This window comes from Uloborus diversus, chromosome 8 (genome assembly GCF_026930045.1).
Source record: "Uloborus diversus isolate 005 chromosome 8, Udiv.v.3.1, whole genome shotgun sequence".
NCBI lineage: Eukaryota > Metazoa > Arthropoda > Arachnida > Araneae > Uloboridae > Uloborus > Uloborus diversus.
In genome coordinates, this window is record NC_072738.1 from 113267641 (window position 1) to 113289150 (window position 21510).

General features: G+C 34.8%; 2 protein-coding genes across 2 annotated transcripts in view; both read left to right on the forward strand.

The window, feature by feature from the left end:
* LOC129227666 (ammonium transporter Rh type A-like) overlaps positions 1-13482 on the forward strand; it is a 112566-nt gene extending 99084 nt beyond the window's left edge. Inside the window, exons 9-10 of the mRNA XM_054862258.1 lie at positions 5702-5883; positions 13266-13482. Of these exons, the coding sequence (XP_054718233.1) occupies positions 5702-5883; positions 13266-13354 (271 nt within the window). The 3' untranslated portion in view covers positions 13355-13482. The remainder of the gene's footprint in view (positions 1-5701; positions 5884-13265) is intronic.
* Positions 13483-19623: 6141 nt separating this feature from the next.
* LOC129227668 (amyloid-beta-like protein) overlaps positions 19624-21510 on the forward strand; it is a 277873-nt gene continuing 275986 nt past the window's right edge. Inside the window, 1 exon segment of the mRNA XM_054862259.1 lies at positions 19624-19990. Coding sequence (XP_054718234.1) covers positions 19916-19990 — 75 coding nt within the window. The 5' untranslated portion in view covers positions 19624-19915.

Here is a 21510-nt window from a genome sequence, read left to right on the forward strand (position 1 = left end):
GAGGAATTATATCTACGTTTACTGTTACAGTAGAATGCAACATTTCTACGGCTCAGATACCAACGCTTGGGCGCTGGGATGGATGGAGAATGAGAAAAAAATCTATTTCTATTGCTTTATGTATCCTAATTTAATGAGATTTATAACAACAGCAGTTTGATAATTTTAATGATTATTATTAGTATTTTGTTTCACTTTTTATTTATTTTTTGAAAAACCTTCGCCAAGTCATAGGACATAACATGAAAGAACGAAATTAGGTTACTAAACTTTATAATGAAGGTATCCTTGAATTCTATGCCATGAAAGGAGGAATAAGAAAAAAAATCAATTGGTTGTCGATTAAAGATCCGATTCGACTGAATGTAAGAAATTAAACATAAATAGAAGGAAAATAAAGAACCATATGTAACTACGGATTTCAGAAATAATTATTATTTAAAACATTGTTTTTTCCAGTTGTACTTAGAAACCTGTTGGAAAGATAAAGCACGCAATAGAACACGATTTCTTAATAGTAAGCACAAGAATCTTACGAAGTAAGTCGTGTTATATGCATTAAAAAAATCATTAACATATTCTAACAAATATGCATCAAAAATACCTAAAATATTAGCGAAAAATTAAAAAATATGCATTAATAATACTTTAGTTTCGTCGATAATTTTATCTGAACTGAATACAAAATACTTAGCCATTCTATTTTTAAATTATTTGTTATTCACGCGATCCAGGGCCGGATTTGGAAGTGTGGAGGCCCCGGGACAACGAAGGAGTGGAGCCCCCCCCCCCTTTCTGATATATCCATAATAATATTATCTTGTGCAATCATTCTTTGTAGAAATACCAAAAAAAAAAGAGGATATTTTGTAAAAATTTTATTGTGGGGGCCCCTTTGCTGTGGAGGCCCCGGGGCAGTTGCCCCGCCTTCCCTCTTCTAAATCCGGCCCTGACGCGATCAATATTCGGTATTAAACAGGGGGATACGAGGGGAGAGTCATGGGGATCATAACCCGTTTCTAACCGTCCGCAGATTATAAGCCCACGTTGTGTTCAAACACTTTTTCCTTAACTTAAATACATTATATTTTCATCTTTTTCTTTCTGCTAGTTTGACATCTTGAACTTAATTGTAATGTAATACAAGATTTGTTGACATGAAAAAAATAAAAAATTATAATGTGAATAGAGAAATTATAAAATTTATAAGTTAAAAAATTGTGACAAAAATGAAAATACATCTCTGCATTCGCTTCACAAAGTAAATAAATACAAAGTCAATGAATTAAATAGAAATAAATACAAAGTCAATGAATTAAATAGAAATAAATAGGCAGTAAAAAAGGAAAATAAAAGTAAATAAAACAGCAAAAAAAGAAATGAGAAAGATCTTTGCATCTTCGTAAACAGTCTGTTATTGATACAACACACTTCTGTGTTCCTTTTGCTTATTTATTTGCTTTCATTTTTTCTTAATGACCCTCTCTGAGGCTTAAATGCCCATATAATTACCACCCTTCGCCAGAGGGAGGGGAGAAGAACTGATTCAAACACGGCACACGGCGCACGACGCACAGTGGCTGAACTTGGCGATTAATCGCTGCACACAGTATAAAACATTTTTTCCTCCAAAATTCAATCGCCAACACGCCTGTGAAGTTTTTTTTATGTGCTCAACGACTTTCATTGAAGTGGGAGAAAACGCGAAAGTATTGATTTCTACCGGAGTGTCCAGTCTTATGCGAAGCTATATGGTCTTTGATTCTATTAGGGGAGCCGACTCATTTGACATTTTGATTACAGCTGAGACAGCGTGAATGAAGTCTCATCAAATGATAACATTCACAATTGTAAATATTAGTAGCATGAGTGCAACTAAAAGTGCTCCGATAGAAATATTTCTAATTTAAATACAATATTTACTCGATGCAAGGACGGACTGGTCCACCAGCCCATCTGCCCGCGGGCCGATGCGCCCTCCCGCCCATGCGGCTTTGTGCCATCAAGACTGAGCACCTTTTTTTAATAAAAAAATTTGTTTATTTATTTATTTTTTTTTAATTATTTATTTTATTTTATTTTTCTTTTTGAGATTTTGGTGCATTTTCCTTTTTTTTCCTCTCACAAAACTACGACTTCTTTTCACTTTTGTTTTCGTTTTTTTAAACTTGCAAACCTGTGTACCATCGGTTCTTTTTTTTTAATGCGCCTTTTTTTGTCTTTTTGCACTTTTTTTGCCCTCCCCCCTTTTATGTGCCCTTTGGAGGCCAAGGTTGACGCGCTCTTGCGGGACCCAGATAACCCCTGACTCTGTTTGTACAAACTGCATTAAAATTCTGATGAAATATTTTAAGAAATTTTATTACGCATTAATACTGACGGGAATGCATCATTTTAACCATTTAAAAGAAAAAGAAACAAAAATATTTTTGACATATAGTTTTGGTTTTAGTAATTTTATACTTAAATGCAAATGCTATTACATATATTACATACAACTTTGAAAAGAAGCGGGAGCCTTGAACCTTAGGGGCCTGGGTCCAGCAGCCCCATGCATTGATCAGGGACTGTCAGTCTCTGCTCTTTTTTGTCAGGCTGCATTTATGTAACAGAAAACTTGTAGTCAGTCACTGTTTAATCAAAGAATTTCGGGATCTGGGTGTATTACTAAATTTTACGTTTCAATGCGTAAAGCCTTAAAAACTGCAAAAACCTGTAGATTAATATATATTGTGTAGACCAACAAATGTTGGAAAGTATTTACTTGGAAACTTAAAAAATGCTCATTAGTACACAAATGGATGAAACATAAAGTCAGCAAGGCCGTAGCTAGGATTTCGTTTCGGGGGGCGGGAGGGGGGGGGGGTCACAAATTTTCGACAAAAAGACGAAAACGTCGCCTGGTGCTGACTGCCTGTTGCCTGTTGTGATTTTTGAAGCATATTGCGCATTATAAGACACATGTCAATAGGGGGGAAGGGGCAGAACAGAACAGAAAAATGGAAACAATTTAGGAAGAAGTCGAGGTTGGGGGTTTGCGATACTACTGGTTGTTATTTTTTTTCTTTTGAACAGTAATTGTACTGAATTACCAAGAGTTAAAGTAACTTTATCAAAATGTGAGCAACTGTTTTGTCAGATAATTTAAATTTATTATTATAAAATCATTTAGTAAAAATTCAATGTACAAGTTTGAGTGGTACAAAAAAAGATATGTGGTGTCGTAAATGTCGCTATTGCGAAAAATACTAATGACATAAGGACCTTTAATTGGCCCTCAATCACTTTTTATGAACTCTGAGGGTCAGGAGAGAGTCAAATAATTTTTGTTAGGGAGGAGCAGACCTAGGAGCATTTTTAATATTTTGAAATGCATACCGAACTGACACTGGGTTCGGTATCTCGTTTCAAACGCAATTTCACAAGACACTTTTTTAAACGCAATTTCAGGCTATATTTGGCAGTTACACTTGGGAAAGGATTTGTTTTCCGGATGCTCCCCTGGAAATTTTCAAAACGTCAAAAACGCATTTGGGACTGTCCCCCGGAAAATTTTATTACTGAAGTTTTAAAAACGCAATTTTGGGGTACATGTTGACATATTAAGAGAGGAGGTGGTTGATCTGACTCGGAACTCTTTTGAAGTTATAAGGCCAACGCTTGGTGACGCTGGGGGAGAAAAGAAAGTTCCGGGGGGGGGGGGGGTTCAAAGTTTTGACAATAAGACTTTAAAAAAAGTCATTGCGAATTTTCTTTGGATGGTTTACGGGAAGGGGATTGAAACTTAAGAACTTTCCCTCCGTAAAACACATTCTAAAGTTATCTTCGGCGACATTAAACAATGCAAAGAGGTACCCCAGGGAAAATTGTTTGCAATAGAAGTCTAAGGAACATGATTTTCGATTATTTTTTGGTACGACAGCATAAGGAGCGGGTAACCGGCTGCTTTCCTCCCGTAAATTTTCGCAATCAAAATTTCGAAAATGCAATTTAAAGTTACGTTTAGTGATATTAGGGAGGATGGCAGGGATAGAAGGAACCCTGATCCCAACATTTTCCAAAATTAAGATTCTAAAAATGAGTTTGAACTCTCTTTAGTCTTGTCAAAGGGGTTAAAACCTTCCTTTGGATCATCGGTAAGAGTTTTTATCGCAACACTTAAACTTGCTGCCCTTAGTCAGAAGTTGCAGCTACAGGATGAACCGACTCTCAGGGTCATTCCGAGGTCAAAAAGTGAATGGGGGTGCATAAAATTGAAGGCCTCCTTTTTTATATCACATGAGTCTTAAATACAGGCATGTGCCCCCATATACAAAATTTTAAGGGGGGGGAGGAGCTCAGATACTTTCCCCATGATTTAGCATTATATTTTCCCCATGGAAACCGATTTCAGTACAGATTTGGAGCAATTAAAATTTGACATTTTTAATAACTTATTCATTAATGGCTGGAGAAGAAATGTTTTTACATTTTTGTAAAGAAATTTTTTTAAAAAAGCAAGGAAGTTCTAATTTCTAAGGGAGGGGCTTGAGCCCCTACTTGCCTCCCCCCTCTTATGGGCTCCCTTGAATACAGGGGCTTCTCCCCCAGAAAGTTTAAGGATTTATAGTCCTGAAAATGCATTTTTGACTATCTTTGGTAAGGTTAGAGGGAGAAGAGGTTTGAGGGTGCTCTGTCACTGATTGTTCGAAACTGCAATTGATAAACTGCAATTGATAAACCGCAATTTTAAGGGCGGTTCAACAGCTCGCGAACGTAATTTTTGTCACATTATCGTTGTAAAATCGCTTTCAAAATGCAATTGTTGATTATTATCTATTACTGTATGAAGGGGGGGTTCGGGGGTTCTCCCCCGACATTTTTCAAAATTATAGTTGCAAAAACGCAGTTTTTGGCGATCTTTGGTAATATTTGGGGGAAGAGAGATTCGTGGCCAATCCCCGGGAATTTTTTGAAATTGAAATATTTAAAACACGATTGTAGACTATCTTTGGTAACGTTAAAGCTACCAGCAATCTTTCCCAATTGAAGCTCCAAAACCGTAATTTTCGTTGACTTTCAATATTAGGAAGAGGAGTTATCGGGAGTTGCTCTCCAAAAACTTTTCGAAATTCAAGCCCTGAACACCAAATTTAAGACAATATTTAATGATATTGACTGGAGGAGGGGGGAGGAGTTGTCGGAGAGACAATCCCCCGAAAATATTTTGAAGTTAGCTTTGAAAACGCTGGTTTTAGAACATCTTCGGTAATGTTGGTGGGAAGAGAGGTTTGGGGATAAGATAAGATAATTTTAAGATAATTTTCGGGGGCGCTCCTCCGGAATTTTTTTGGAATTGGAACTTTGAAAATGAAAGCGAAGAGAATCTTTGGAAAAATTGGGAGAGGGGGGGGACCTCTTGGTTTTTTTCTGAGTTTAAGTCCAAATATTTTTTACGACTTTCTTATAGCATGTAAGACTTTGAATATTTCGGGAGGGGGGTCTGACCCCCTGAATCCCCCCCCTGCTAGCTACGGCCTTGAAATTCAGTGAGTTAGCTTTTGTTTGCTTTGCCAAAATTTCCACTGTGTTAAGGAACTATTCTTTAACAAATCAGAGGCAAAAATCAGTTTTTATTGAAAAAACACATCAAGTAAGTTATAATGTACCTACACATTAAATGCATTAAATTATTCTAACTCGTGTTTTTTATATTTTTCAGTTTATACAGTTTGTATCCTGCCAGATCTCCTCTTTACAACAGCACTGAATTCCACAGACTTCATTCTTTGCTTCCCGAACTTGAGCCAGGGGCAGGATGGACGGAAGCCAGTCAAGCTTATGCGCAGCTAGAAGCTTTATTTACCACAATGGCTGTTGCAATTTGTGGAGGCGTTGTTACAGGCAAGTCTAATGTATCGCATAATTTATTTCAGAGACGGCGGTTGGGACTGAAAATTTGTGTGTGTGTGGGGGGGGGGGGGGGGCAAATAAACCCTGCAAGTAAAAAAACGGGATTTTTAGCGGCAGCAAAAAAAAAATAAATAAATAAATAAATAAATAAATAAAATTTAAAAAAAAAAATTAAAACCAAAAAAAAAGAAAAAAAAAAGGTGCAAAACTTTGCTAGGGCTGGTTTTGAGAGGAGTTGAGTAGTAATTGATGTAAACCTAACAGTTTAACTCACGTTTGCATTAAGATTTTGATGTATTATGTACACAATAACTTTCCCCGAAGAAACACTTAGACATGAATTAGACTTATTTACTACAAAGTATTTTGTCATGTCACAAACACTTGGTAATAATTTCATTAAACAAGTATGGCTTGTTTAAGTAAAACAATTGATTTATTAATATCTTGAAAAATAAAATCAATAAATGAAGCCCCTCCCCCAAATTGCCGCCACTGATTTATTTTCATGTTTTGAAAAGGGTTGAGGTGTCGACGAAAACCCAGTCAGGCTTATTCTAAGTTGGAGATCTTATATCCATAGAGGTTATATAACACTTGGGTGCGTGAGCTCCTTTATAAACAAGGGAAAAACTGCGGCTGTCAACATGAGGAGAAAATGAGTTGTAAAAAGAAAATACGAAACGTTCCAGGGAAATAATGGGCAGCTATACTACGTTCATAGAAAAGATAGACTAGATGTAAACAAAGAAATGCGCCATTTGGCGCGCTCATGTGGCTCACTCATGTGGCTAAGAAAATACCTGATGGGCATGGGCGGATTTATGGGGGGTCAGAGGGGGGCAATGCCCCCCAGTTTTGAGAGGACTTTATATAGTAACAACACATCTTCCAAAAATTAAAAAAAAAATCATTATTTTTTCGTTTTTGAATAGTTCAGAAGAACATGGGTGGATTTATGGGGGGGGGAGGCAAAGGGGACAATGCCCCCCAGTTTTGGGAGGAGTTTACATAGTAACAACTTATCTTCCAAAATCTTATAACAAAAAAAAAAAATCATGATTTTTTCTTTTTTGAATAGGAAATTAAAGTTTATTTTTTCTTTTAAACTTAAAATAGCCGTTTCTTACAAAGTTTGAACAATACTGTACAACTGCATAATCAACTACTCAGTTTCAGAGACTAGAAAGTGCAAATTATTGATAGGTTCTAAAATCCCTGAAAAGAATTGGCGCAGTATAGCCTACAATGGCTCTTGAGCTAAAAACCCAATCTAACCAACCAAACCTTGAAAATAATTAAACAAGTCTTTAAAACTCTTAAGCAAAGTTTGCTTCAATTTTATTTCTTATCAAGTGTATAAATTAAGAATTGTTGAAATGGGTAGTATGTTACTCTCTTGATACCTATTCTCTAAATCTGTGCACCATTTCTTTTAAAGTATTAACTTGCATCACAAAGCACTTTTAAAGCGTAAAACTTTTAAAAAAAAATTGCCTATTATTTCCAATTAACCCTTATAAGACTTCAAAATGCAGAATTTTATATCCATTTTAGATAATTTCCTCCGGGGGAGTAACCCCCGGGCCCCCCTAAAACTGGAGATATTCTATATCCCACTTAAAAGGGAGCACTGCGTCACTCCTCTTAATACCAGCCCCCTCTCTTTTAAGGTTAATTTAAAAAGGACAGCATGATTACACACAGTAATGAAAAGGACACATGAAAAAGTAAAGAATGGCCTTACGCATCACAGAAAACAGACAAAAACATGGGAGGGGGGAGGGCATTTAAAAATGTTGCTCCAAAAAAAAAAATCCTGCCCCCCCCCAGGAACTCAGTCCTAAATCCGCCTATGCTGATGGGGCATGATTCATAGATTGCAAAACATTCATCCAGGTTTTTCCGCATTAAAAATGAAGTTCGTTGTAGCCCTGAAACACGCGCTCGCAATATATTTCGCAATTAATTGCACCATAATGTTGAATGTCATTTACTGTTTAAAATAGAACAATTGATTTTCCTTAATTTTTTAATCTGTCCAATAGTAAATTTGCTCATTTTGCCTTTAGTGATTCCTCTACTAAATACATAAATGTCTGTATTAATGAGTAATGTAATTTTAATGTTGTAGGTTTTTGTCATAAATCATTTGTCCATCAATGATACTGTTTTGTTTAGAGTAGATTATTTTAGTCAAAAGGAGTATTTTTATCTGATCTTCATCAATAACTGGCATTTTTTTTAAACACTATAATGCTGTTATTTCCGACATTTTATGCCTGTGCCCTCCCTCTTTCATACAAAAATTGATCTGACCCCCTTCAATTTTCGTAATAATCTGATTTTATTCCTGCTATCTGCTGTTGCAATTCATTTAATGGGTTTGAAAAACGATACAAAATAGTTTTTAAGCACCAAAACACATTTAGTTATTATTCTTTCAATATGAGTATTGATAAGATAAATAAATACCTTTGTGCTGAATAGTAAAGTCAGACCAAACAACGTAAGTAGAAGCACAAATTTGTAAAATTTGTGCTTCTACTTACGTTGTTTGGTCTGACTTTACTATGAGTATTGATAGTTTTACTAAATTTATCAAATTGTGGGAAAATGTCAGGAATATATATGTTTAAAATACAACACCAGTGCAATAGCATATCAATTTATTTTCAGTAAGTTACCGCCCTATAGTTAGAGCTAAGGTAGAAATACATGAAATACACCGCCAGCTCAATCATTCATCCGATCTGAGGACCTATTCCGGGCTGATGAGTGTTAATAAGCACGAAACTGCAGTCCTCGGATGAATGACTGAGCTGGCGGTGTATTTCATGTGCCATATCAATGTGCTGGGAAAACTAGCTTTTGAGCGCGAATTTTCTCAAACTTTGGTGTCATTCGAAAGATATCACTGTTTAGTGCATGCACTCAAACCTGAATGTCATAGTGATGACGTTTTGCTGAATCTTATTTTCTGACACAGATTTGGCTTTTTTTTTTTTTTTTTTTTGGTACAAAAATTTTGATAACAGCTGCTTTCCTCCTTACACTAATCCTATTCTGATCTAGAGAGGAACACCCCACAAATTGGAAACCACTGCTATGATAAAATAGCTACAATGATTTTTTATTGTTCTAAAAACGCATCATACAAAATACATTTTTTACATACAAGATGAAATGTCGAACCTGTAAAAGTATATAAATAAAATAAAATTTTTGAAAATAAATAAATAAAATCGGAAAGTTAAAAAAAGAAAGAAAGAAAACTTGCCATTCATAGATTTACGTAACCATCAATGATTTGCTAAATTTAGTTTCCTTTTCAAAGATATATCTGAGTTCACACGTGAACTTAACTTCAAGATGGCAGTCAGTGAAAATTTGAATTTGATATTTTGCAAGTTACTTGAAGAAATCCCGATGCTGAAATTATTTGAGCTGCTAATGGCTCATTTTCGAGATAAAATTTCAAGCCGCTCAGTCATTCTTGTGAGCTATTAACGTTAATTTTTATTTACGTTAAATCTTTTTCTTTCTCTTGTTGAAAGAGTTAATAATTTTTTTCTGGTAATCTAGGCATCATTTCGCGACAGTAAAAAAGAAACAGAGCGATAAGTAAGAGAAATATATGTGAAACCTGTGTAAGTTGACCACTCGCGGTGCAGTACTTTGGTGGTCAACTTAGACAGGTGGTCAACTTATAAAGGGCGGTAATGATTTTTATTTTTTATTTTTGTCATTTCTAGCACCATGTATTCCTTTTTTGAGTAATTCACCCATTTTCTTTCTGTTCAACTCACTTTCATTGTTTAACATTATTGAAAGGAAAACTAATTAAAAATACTATTCAAATAATTTTGTTATTTTTTTCCTTGTTTTTAACTACATTAGACACTATATGTAGTTTTAGAAATTCCATATGTTCCGGTTTATTTTCTCTGACTTTCTCCATTTTCAATTAATTTTAATATAATAATTCATACTTTTTATTAATCTCAAGTTCAACTAACTTTCTTTTTCAAGCCTTTTTTGTACAACTTATAGCACAAAGAGCAATAAGCGCAACTTTCCCAGTTTATAAAGGCAAAATTAAAATGCCCTGTCTGTTAATCCTTTGCACCAGAAACATGTAACTTTACTTATCAGCAGGCGTACATCTGCGTACCCGCAGAGCGAGGGACCCGCATCCTTAAAGGGGCTAACGGTCCTAAAAATTGAAGAAAAAAACTAGCACTTCTAGACTTATTCACTTTACAAATAGACATTGCTGGCCACTAGGGAGGGGCCCTGCATATTTTGTTGCAGGGGGGACCAAAATGTATAGATCCTGGCCTGCTCTTTTTAGCACAATTTCTGTGTTGCCACAACATATTGCAACTGAAAGAAACGACTTTGAACTTTTCTACTGACACCTATTTTCATAGAAGAGAGTACAAAAAGCTATCTCAAATAGAACAACAAATGAAAAAAAAGTTTGGAGAATAAAGAGCAGTATTAGCTTTATGCTGCTGTTTAGTTAGTAAAATGCTAGTGTCTCATCAAAGCATTAAAAACATTTTTGGAAAGCTATCAAAAAAAAAAAAAAGAAAGAAAGAAAGAAATAATGATAATAATAATTAATAAATAATAAAATAAAATAATTTGCTGAAGAAAGTTTAAAAAAATAAACCAAGTGGTCAACTTACAAAGGGTTTTTTACAATACTTCAAACCAAAGTTGGCGTACATTAGTGGTCAAGATAAACAGGTGGTCAAGATAGAGCGGTAGTCAAGTTAGAGAGGTTTTCCTTTATTATATGAGATAGGACTAATTCCGTTCCTGAGAAAAGCGGTCAACATAGACAGGTGGTCAACTTACAAGGGTAGTCAACTTTGCAGGTTTTACTGTATCTTTAAATATGACAAAAAGAATAAGATCAGAACTAGTTTGCCCGTATCTTCAAGAGTCAAATTTAAGGAAACTTTGCATTTTCCTTCTTCCTTTAACTTTTTTTTTTGTCGATCGAATAAACAAATCTCTCCTAAAATTTATAATTACATCAATTCTCACTATCAGTAAGAGAGAAAAAAAAATCAGGGAAAAAGTATTTTTAAACACCAAGCATTTTTTACAATAAATCTACAATGAGCTTGCCAATTTCTTTATTTGTTGACATGCACTTACTGTATAAATAATTTTCAAATCAATAAACTGTAAAATCACTGTTAAAAAAATTCTGAAACGTCACTGATTATATCCGTGTAACGTTTTGGGATTTAACACGTTTTCACCTGTTTCCTGGGAAAATTAAGTATCTTCGTCAAAACGTTTTCTGAATAACTACAAGTTGAACAAATGCATTCTTCTCACTGTTGTGAAATTTGTTTAGCTACCAGTTTAAAGATTGATTGAGCGTGTTTATTAAGTGTATCGGCTTCGCCGTGTTGTTGGCCCGTCCAAAGTGACTAAGCTCCCAATGGGAGTGAATTAGTCTCTGGGTTCTGTAGCTTTGCAAGTATTACAGGCCAGGCAAGTGAGATGCTTGGTACATGCTTGCAACTCCGTCTTAACTTTGACCACGGTTGCTATGATGCTTTTGGAGCTTGCTTGGTGGACCAGAAAGGCACCAAAGCTATTATCAAATCCCTGCTTAAGTTTTCTCTGAAAGGTCTAGAAACATTACTGGCTTTTACCGTAGAGAGTTCTGTATTATCTAGAAAGATTCAAGGATAATTTGAGGAAGGTTACCAACTTTTAGCGGAAAACGTTCCTGCATTTTTTCAGGAAATTGGGCACATTAACAGCCCAGTATTTTCCAGGAACGTTTCTGAATCATTTTTACAGTGTATATGAAAGAAACAACTATTAAAACTTATACAGTTAGAAAATCAATCTATTTTTTGGAGCATTTTAATTAATATTACTATTATCAAATTTTTTTAAAAAATTTTCATAGACTTTTTTTTTTTTTTGAAAATTGATTTTGTCGTAATCGTAGTGACCAAGATACTGATTTTAAAAAATCAGCACATTTATTTACCGTCACTGCAAATAAATCTCTCTTAGTAAACACTTGAGTTCAAGAAAATGAAATGAAAACTATTTTGAAAGTATTTTTCACCTGAATCCAAAAAACGTTTGGTTATTTTCTTGTCATACAGTTATGCAGACCTTGTTCTCATGCACTCCATTTCACTCTGTCAATTTCTGACGGCTAACATCTACTTATTGATGACGTTAGCCCTTTATTAACCCCTTGTTGATAACTTTAACGTTTGACCCATAGTTAACTCTTTAACCGCAACGGTGGTAGGTCTATACCCACTACCCGGCGGCCAGGCGGGGAAAATTGTTTGGTTTCATCGCAGGTAAACCCCTTGAATGGGGCGTGGTGCCGGCTCTGTAGCCGGGACCCGGCCTGCGAAACTAGAGAGTAGAGACTCACCTTCCTGTCCCGCGAGAAGCACTTGCACTTGCATGCATTCGCATGGTTGGTGAGGAGTTTCTGTTCCAAGCTAGTGAGTCCCATCGACTTCCTTGTTTTGTAAACACTTTTAAAGTTAGTGGAGTTCTAAATATAGTTGTTTCTAGCTAATGTAAGCAGTCTTAGATACAATTTCTAAGCAGTTGTTTCTAAGTCGAGACATCTCCTCTTCCACAATTTACACCCCAACTGAAGGGAAGAGGCGGATCTTCAGTCCTTCTGTATCCGTGGTAAATACTCAACTACCAACATGCAGAATTTTTGGGCTCAGAGATTTAATGGACATGGACATGGTGGATCATAGCTTTGGACATCAAACCGGAACATATAGACTGTGATAGTATAAAAAAAAGGATTATCATTTGTTTCAAGAACAATAAATGATTTTTGAAATACTAATAGTTGTTTTCCCGTTTTATTTTTGTGGTACCCTATAATAGGAGTACACCCAGCAAACAAACATATTACCGATTTTTGAAAGAAAAAATACATTGCTACAATATTAAGTTTAAGCTTTTAAACTCATTTGATCCTAATCCTAGAACCCTGACTTTCATTTTATTATTTTTTTTTTCAATCTTTGTCATATGCTGTAAGTGACAAAATCAAAACAGTGCGCCTGACTTGGTAGCCTATAGACAGTACTGTAGTTGGGGGTAAAGAAGTTGGGGAACACAGTCTCCCGAAATATGTTTTTTTTTTTTTTTTTTGTAAAAATTAAGCATATGTAATATAAAATGGTTTCAAACCACCTTTTCTTTTGTTGTGTCCCCCCAAAACTCAAGAAAATTTTCCCCAAACATTCCTCCCCCCCCCCCCAACTACAGCACTGCCGGTAGTTTAAAGATTCTAGAAACATGTTTATACTAATAAAACTGATTTATTTCTACTCCTTTTTCAGGTTATATTATCCGTCATCGTGCCTTCAATCCACCGAAGCTTCTACAACTATATGATGATAATGATTACTGGGAAGTTCCAGATGACTGAATGTTTGAAAATTTTGCTTTTCATGTTCTTTCATTTACCTCGTTGACTTGCTTCATTTCAGTGTTTTCTTCTTAATTAACTTTACCTATTGTTTGTAAAAAAATGTTTCAGTGAAGATTTGATTGTCATCTCAATGTGCATAAACAAATATAATTTTTTATGCTTGAATACTGTTTCAAAAGTCAATTTTTTACCCTCGTTATAACTGAACTATGAATTTTAGAACATGAAATTAACATTATTGGATCGATAAAGCACTGTAAAAAAAAAAATCCGAACCGTCATTGCTTACTTCCGAGTAACGTTTCGGGATTTCAAGGACTTACACTAGTTTTCTGTAATAAAACAAATTTTTCTGCGAAAACGTTTCCTTCATCGCAACGCGTTCCATCAATGCCGATTCTATACTGTGGTGAAAAGTTTTTTTTAGCTACCAGTGTAAAAATATATTAGGCTTTTTTATTAGACGATTTTACTTCAGATTAGTTACGTCCCCTTCGGAGTGATTAAGCCCAAATCAAGGGCGAAATCTAGTCTCCAGGTACAGTTGCTTTGAAGAAATTACTTGCAATTCCGTCTTAGCTTCGGCCATATTTGCTTTAGGAGCTTTCCTTTGTGAGTTGGGAAGGTTCCAAGCTGTTTCTATAAAAATATGAATAAGATTTTACTGAAAGATCTCTAGTTAGTCCAGAAATATTACTGGCTTAAGTTGGGAAGGTTTCTGATTTTTTTTTTTTTTAAAAAGATTACCAGGTTAATTTCAGAAATGTTAGTAACTTTGATCGGGAAACTTTCCTGGTTGTTGCCAGATATGTTATTGGTAGAAATTAGGCACATTTGCTGCCATTTTCCGGGAACATTTCTAAATGGTTTTTACACTGTACTCACCAATGAGTGCGTTTATATGTAATTTAGGTTATCACAGCGGTTTCCAAAAGGGGTGCCGCGCTGCTGCAGCGAAGTGTCGATGGTATCATTACATGCATGTATACAGGGTGTTCCGTTTTAGCCTGCAAGACCTCCATTTTCGCCACCGTTAGTCCTAGATGCATACTTCCAATTGCAAAAAAGGTTCAAAATCGGAAGCAGAGTTAAGATATTCAAAGTTTGAAGCAAAAAAAAAAAAAAAAGAGCCAAAAAATATAAAATTTAACTTTTTATACGGGCCCCAGGTCCCCTAACTTATATTCATGGAAATAACCTCTATTGAAAAGTAATTCCAACACAAAAAGTTTGACATTAGTTCGACCATTATTCACCGAGATATGAAACGCAGTGTATTGTGATTTAAACCATTTTACACTCGCCGTCAATAACACAATTCGGGGGAAAATATAGCAATTATCAAGGGTTTAAAATTACATGTGTGCTGACGTTTTGTAGTGTATTTTTGCGTAGCATTGCATAACATTTCATTTATTTTTGAATAGCAATGAAAAATATAAACACTTCGTTTTTTTTACTGGTTACAATCTGACATTCTTCTGAAAAGGCGATAACTTCCGATCTCATCTTCTATATGGTCCCTTAAAACTTTGAACTCTAATATCTGCTTGAGCTTTGGTCGCACAAATGTCAAATATTTTGTGTTTGTTATCTATTTCAATAGAGATTATTTCCCTAAATATAAGTTCGGAGACCTAGGGCTCGTGTAAAAAGTTAAATTTTGTATTTTTTGACTCATTTTTATTTTTGCTTCAAACTTTCAATATCTTAACTCTGCATCTGATTTTGAACATTTTTGCAGTTGGCAGAATGCATCTAGGCCTAACGGTTGCGAAAGTAGAGATCTTGCAGGTTAAAACGGAACACCCTGTATAATATATGGAGTAGGATGCTGCGAAGAAATTCTAATTCTTTAAAGGTGCCACGAATTGCAAAAGCTTGTGAATCCCTGCGTTATGGGATTCATCACTAGGAGTTTCATTATGTAAATTTTCCACAAATATACAAAACGGTAAGTGCAGGTATTATTAACATTTCTTAATGCGGCTTAGCAGGGTGCTTCAAATTTTTGTTCTTCACGCAGGGGAGAGTTTGTGCCTTGAGACGCTTGTACCTTGAGACACTTCTAATTTCTAAGAATCTATTTTTAGCAGCCATGTTTTTTGTAATCTCTAATAGTAACTTTCACTATTAATGGTGTCATAGTAACAATCAGCATCAATCGAGTTAAATTGATGATTTTGTGAGAGAAAGAAAATTTCATGTCTCCAAAGTAAATATTTTTCTTCATTTTTTTTTTCATTTTCTGTCCTTCTATATTTGTAAAACAAATCAACTGAATTTTATTTTGTTATAAAACAGAAGTACTTTAAATATATATTGGTAATGTGAAGATAATGATTGACCACCATTTTGGTTTTTTTTAAACCACGTAGTTATTGTACCGTGGGACAGCCAAACAATGGTACATTAGGACACGTCCCAAGGTACAACATATGCATGGATCTTAATAATTAAGGTATGTCTAAGAATATAGAAAATGATCTAATCTGATGTAGTCTTTTAAACATTCAATTTTAGATCATTCATTATTCATGACTTAATATTCATTACCATGAAAAAAATACTTTGTTTTTCGGCGCAAAGTTGGTTTAAGTATATGGATTTTTCCTGAATAATGAAGAGATTCCCAGCATATAGTACAACAGGATGTGTCCCAAGGTACAGTAGGATGTTGAACCTTGGGACAGTTGGGAACTCTTACTTTAAATGGCTTTCAATATTTTATTTTCAAACTGTGAATTAAAAATATATATATATTGCAGAGAAGTATGTTGGGGTATTTTAAATTGACTTTTAGATTTTAAAATTAATTTAAATAACTGACGTTAAAAATTAAAATATGAAAAAGAATTTCTTGGAACTAATTCATCGGGAGGCTGATGTAAAACTACAGAGAAAAACATAAAAGCTACAGAGCGTTCAAAAAACAAGATTACAGGGAATTGAAAAAAAAAAAGAATATAATGGTTTCTTTTGCGAAAACACAGCGGATTACAACGTACGACCGCAAATTTCAAGAAATAAAAGAACCAATGCTCTTTAAATTGACCGCAAGAAAAAGTTGCAGTTTATGTGATAACTTTGGCATATTGTTAAAAAAATAAATAAATAAATGAATTAAAAAAAAAAAAGGCTGCTATCTTTAATTAATGTAGATTCATCCACTGAACTACTTTAGGATTTCACATGTGATAACATCTTGATATAAAATGTCTTGGAAAAACTTGCTTGACAGGTGTAAGAATAGTGGTGGTGGTGTGTCCAGCAAAAAGTCAAATAGTTCCATGTGTTTTGCCGACTGCTCTATCCAGCAGTACAATATTCTCAGTGTAGAAGTCTCCATCAAATGCATAAGCTCCGATGTTCTGGGGAAGTGCCAGTATTTCTGAGCAGTTGAAAATATGTCCCGGAGAAAGTTCTTCATCAGGATAATTTCTACATTTTACGAAAGTCCTGGTGTTGTCTGCACTTATTTTCATGCCACCATAGTGGCCTGTTCTTGTGTAAGAATAGTGACTGAGATGAATAAATTTACAATTGTGATGCAGTGAGAAGAGAAGAGAAGAGATGTAAGTGGCAAAATTAAAAATTTGGAGATAACCAGTACACATATGGTAGGTGAACCTCTCCCCTGTCCTGGGGCAAGAGATGGAACTAGTTGCCCAGGTAGTTGCTGCTATACAGCATGATTTAGAAAAAAAAATTCAATGAAAGACTCCTAGGATGTTATCTTTAAATGCGTTTTACTCAAAACTTACCTTACCTACTCAAACGCGTTTTACTTAAACTAAAAAATGCCACTTACATCCCTTTGCTTCTCACTGCCTCAATTGACGACATTATAAGGTATGGGGATGTCCTCTACAAATGATGTCACGCTTTGAGAGGGGGAGGGGATTCATTAAATTGTGATAGAGGGAGGAAGGAGATAAGAAGACATCAGGCATTTTTTCTAAAAAGAATATGTTTATCAAAAATAGCGTGACATGGGACAAAGGAGTGACGGGGTTAAGTGAAGTGTGACCCTTTGAGACGACATGGGAGGAGGGTCAAAAAATATTGGAAAAAAAAGTGACATCATTTATGGACAGCCCTATGAACAATGGATAGACAGAAATGTCGAGCATGAAACAGACGATTACATTGGTACAGTAATTATAACAAGGAGGAAATAACTGCTCTAAACGTGAGTTACTCGCAGTTTACGAAATTTACTGAACAACTTACACAGTACAGGCAACGTGTAGCCATTATCAAACTACTCAAGTTAACATCTGTCTTTAAAGTAAATATAAACTTGAATTTAAATTTTTATTTTTTTAAAAACCATTTAAAAAATTACTACATTTTCTGAGAATGACCCAGAGGGTAGTGATGAATATAGGGGGAGGGTCATGGGGGTCATATCCCCCCCCCCCCACCTAAACCGTCGACACTATAAAACATCCACATTGTGTTCAAACAATTTATGTAATGTAAAAAATTGCAGTAACATTTTTAAATTCATTAAACATTTTTAAAAGTAAATATTTGAAACATTACTTCTTTTCCTTGCATATGAAATTATGTAGTTAGTAATGTTTTTGTTTTGCTAGGTGCATTATTCCTGCTTGATTAGGTGCTTTTTTATTGACACTCAAGCAGTTTCAGATATTTTTCGCACCTAAAACCATAGGTTTTTCGTAAGAAAAAGAGGGGAGTGGCATTCCTTAGCATACCTCCCCTCCTTAAAACGTAAATCTGTATTCGTTTCTGCCAGAGGGGTAGATTATTTTTGGAAAAATTATAGGTTTGATAAACATACAGACTTTGTTAAATATTAGGGACAATCAATAAATAACGAATCAGAGGCTATAAAACAGATTTTATTCTACATTCTTCAAAAATACTGCCGAAATTGTTTTTATACTAAACTCACTGTGAGATTAGTCGCATAATTCCGTGCTCATAAAAGTCCTTTGGCTGCTGCTGGAACCAATTACACACACACCCTTTTATTTCATCATCCGAATGAAATCGTTGTCCACGAAAACCCGAAGTGCCTTCTAGAGTTCCCTCAAGAGGTAGGATCACATAGGGCATGGGGATAGATCTGGGCTAAGAGGCGGGCAGTTCAAGACTTCCCACCTAAATTTCTGCGAAAATTCTTTTTTTTTTTTTTGCATTGGCTGTCTGTGGTCCCGGAAAATTATCATGTCCTGTCATCCTATTGCACGACAACGCTAGGTTCTGTAAAATAGCAGTATCTTGCAGAAAAATAGGGCTAGTTCCTTTCCCTGTTTCCTTTACAAAAGCGTTTGGTCAGCCGACACCAACGTTATAGGGGAGATCTGTCACTTGGGCGATGAGAATGGGTGTCGATGTCAATGCCCCCCACCCCTACCGAATTTTAAAAAAAATCAAATTGCAATTTGTTAATTTTGTACCTATTTTGTAGTTCTTTTCCAAAAAAATGTATTTTTAACAAACCTTTCGCTCCTTCCCCCCCGCCCCGGAAATTTTTTTGAAATGACGACCTGGGGGAGGTAGGGTTGGGGGAAGGGTTAGGTGGTGCCGGCTCCGTATCTCAGAGGCTGAGCACAAGGCAAAAAACTGGTCCTTCCCATAATTTCCTTGTTTTTCAGTGTCGCCATCTCATGAGTAAATGTTGCACTAAAATTATTTTTTTAAACTTTAAACATCCTAATCAACATTTCAGATAATAACAAAAATATAAATTAACAATTTGAAAGAGTATTTTAAATTTTCTTTTCGAATTGCACTCATATTATTTTCGAGCATTAATATTTCTTATAATTTTTGCGAACGCTCATATGAATTAGTTGCACATAAAAACGTGAGCGATGTCGCGCTTATTGTGTCTCTGTTGCATTTCCCTTTGCATTAGCTATTTTTTAATTTAAAAGATTAGTCATCTTTTCACTTTTGATATTTTATTGGTAATCCTTAAAATGTTTTTATCATAAAAAAACATCTAAAGATACCCACGCCTGGTGATAACCTAAATTATTGCTGCGTTAATTGGCTGTTTCATTGCACGATAAAGCATTGAAATCGAATTAATTTTTGTTGAAGAAATCTTAGATGAATATTTCATGCAAAAGCTAACAAACAAAGTTTTTTTTAAAAGCTTTGTAATTTTCCTTCTTATGTATCGATTTGAGACTTGCAGAATGCGTCAGATATCTTGAAGCTTCAGAATTGCATCTGGCAACAGTAACTGTAATCCCAAATTTCTGGGTGTTTCTGGGAAACGGGAGGCGAGTTGTGCTCTCGCAAGATCGCTTGTTTTATGTGAATGAAAGGCAGAGTTTACTACCAAACTATTATTATTGGAAATTCATAGTATTATCTCATCACTGATACCGATAAAACCGTTTGTGTACTACCCTCTGATTCAGATTTCGAGTACTCGTTATCGGTCAGCCGAGCTGCGTATGATACATTAATAGTTTTGTAGTAATTCATCATATGTGTACTGAATATTACTGTGAATTTTAGCGATAAGAATATTTTGTAGTTGCTTGATCAACGATCGTAGTTGGATCCAAAATGAGATCTATAGCAGTTTTCTTCTTCATATTATTCGCGACATGTGCTTTGTCATCTGCATCTTCAAGGGAAGAGGTAAGTTATTTACTTGTTTATAGCAGCATTGTTTTGCCGCAGTATAAAATGTTAAACAAAGGTACATTTTTATTATCAAGCAGTTCTCTCTTAACTTGCTTACTGTTATGATGATTAAGAATTATGTTAGTTAAAAGTCATGTTCTCTGAAAATGTATTAAGTATTCTCACACAGGGTTGGCAAGTTTTTGCCGGGGGCGGAAAAAAACAGGCAAAAAACCACGGTTTTTACCGCCTGGCAAAAATAGGTTTTTGCCAGTTTTTGCCAAAGTGGCAAAAATAGATTTTGTGTTAACAACTTATGGACAGTTTTTTCCCTTTTATATAAAAATAAAAGCATGAAAAGATTTTGATAAAATTTTAATTACTTTTACAGTTAAAAAAATTTAAGGTTTAACTTACTTTTAAAGATATGGAGCATTTTTACTTTTCAATTTTTAAACATTAACATAAATTTCAGTTTGTAACATCTAAGACAAATAATTAACTTACAATGAAAATGTAATTAGCTTATTTATTATAGCATCTTTTACAGAATACTAAATATCTATATAAAGTATACTTAATAAAGATGTAACTATAAAATAAAAGAAATAAAAGTAATTAAAAAGCAAAATACGCATTTCTTTAGATTGAAATATCACTTAAATCATCATAGTCTATACCATCTTCATAATCACTTCCTTCCTCATACCAAAGAATTCATGCGAGTTATCACACCAAACAACACATTGGCATTAAACCCACAGGGGTAACTTCTTACTGATAATTGATAAAAGGCTTTGCCATTTTCTGTAGAGTGAGCTAGTAATTCTAAAAAGTAGAGTGAATATAGAATGCACATATTGATCAGCTTTTTTTTTCTTCTTTTTAAATTCTTCTCTTGGCTATATCCATTTTCCCAGAAAGTGAGAAAAAATGCATTACATCTTTAGTGAGGAAAAGTTAATATTTTTCTATATTAAAGACGTACCGAGTAGCACTTTGGCCGAGTAGCCGAGTACCGAGTACTCGGCCTTTCACTACTCGGCCGAGTACCGAGTTACCGAGTATTCGGCTTTTCACTACTCGGCCGAGTTACCAAGTACCAATTATGTTTTAAGAAGAACCACCGACACACATGTGATGAATTTTGAACTTATTGGAATAGTAGTATAGACCTCCTTGTCCATATAATAGTTTTTAAAACTAAATTCCTGCTGAAATTTAATTATGCATTATATAAACAATTTTGTTTGTGTCAAAAATTTTACAAAAAAAAATTATTTTTGAAATTAAAAATAAAAAGTATGATTTATCAAGTTGGAATTAAAACAAATTACAGTGAAATCCCTCTAATGCAGACACTAACAGGACAATTTTTTTTGTCCGCAATAGAGAGGTGTCCGCAGGACAGGGGTTAATAATGTTATTCGCATTGGAACTGGGGAATTAAAAATTGTCCGCATAAGAGGGATGTCCGTTAGGAGGGGTTTCACTGTATACCAATCAATTACAGTTCTAGTCAACATAAATAATTT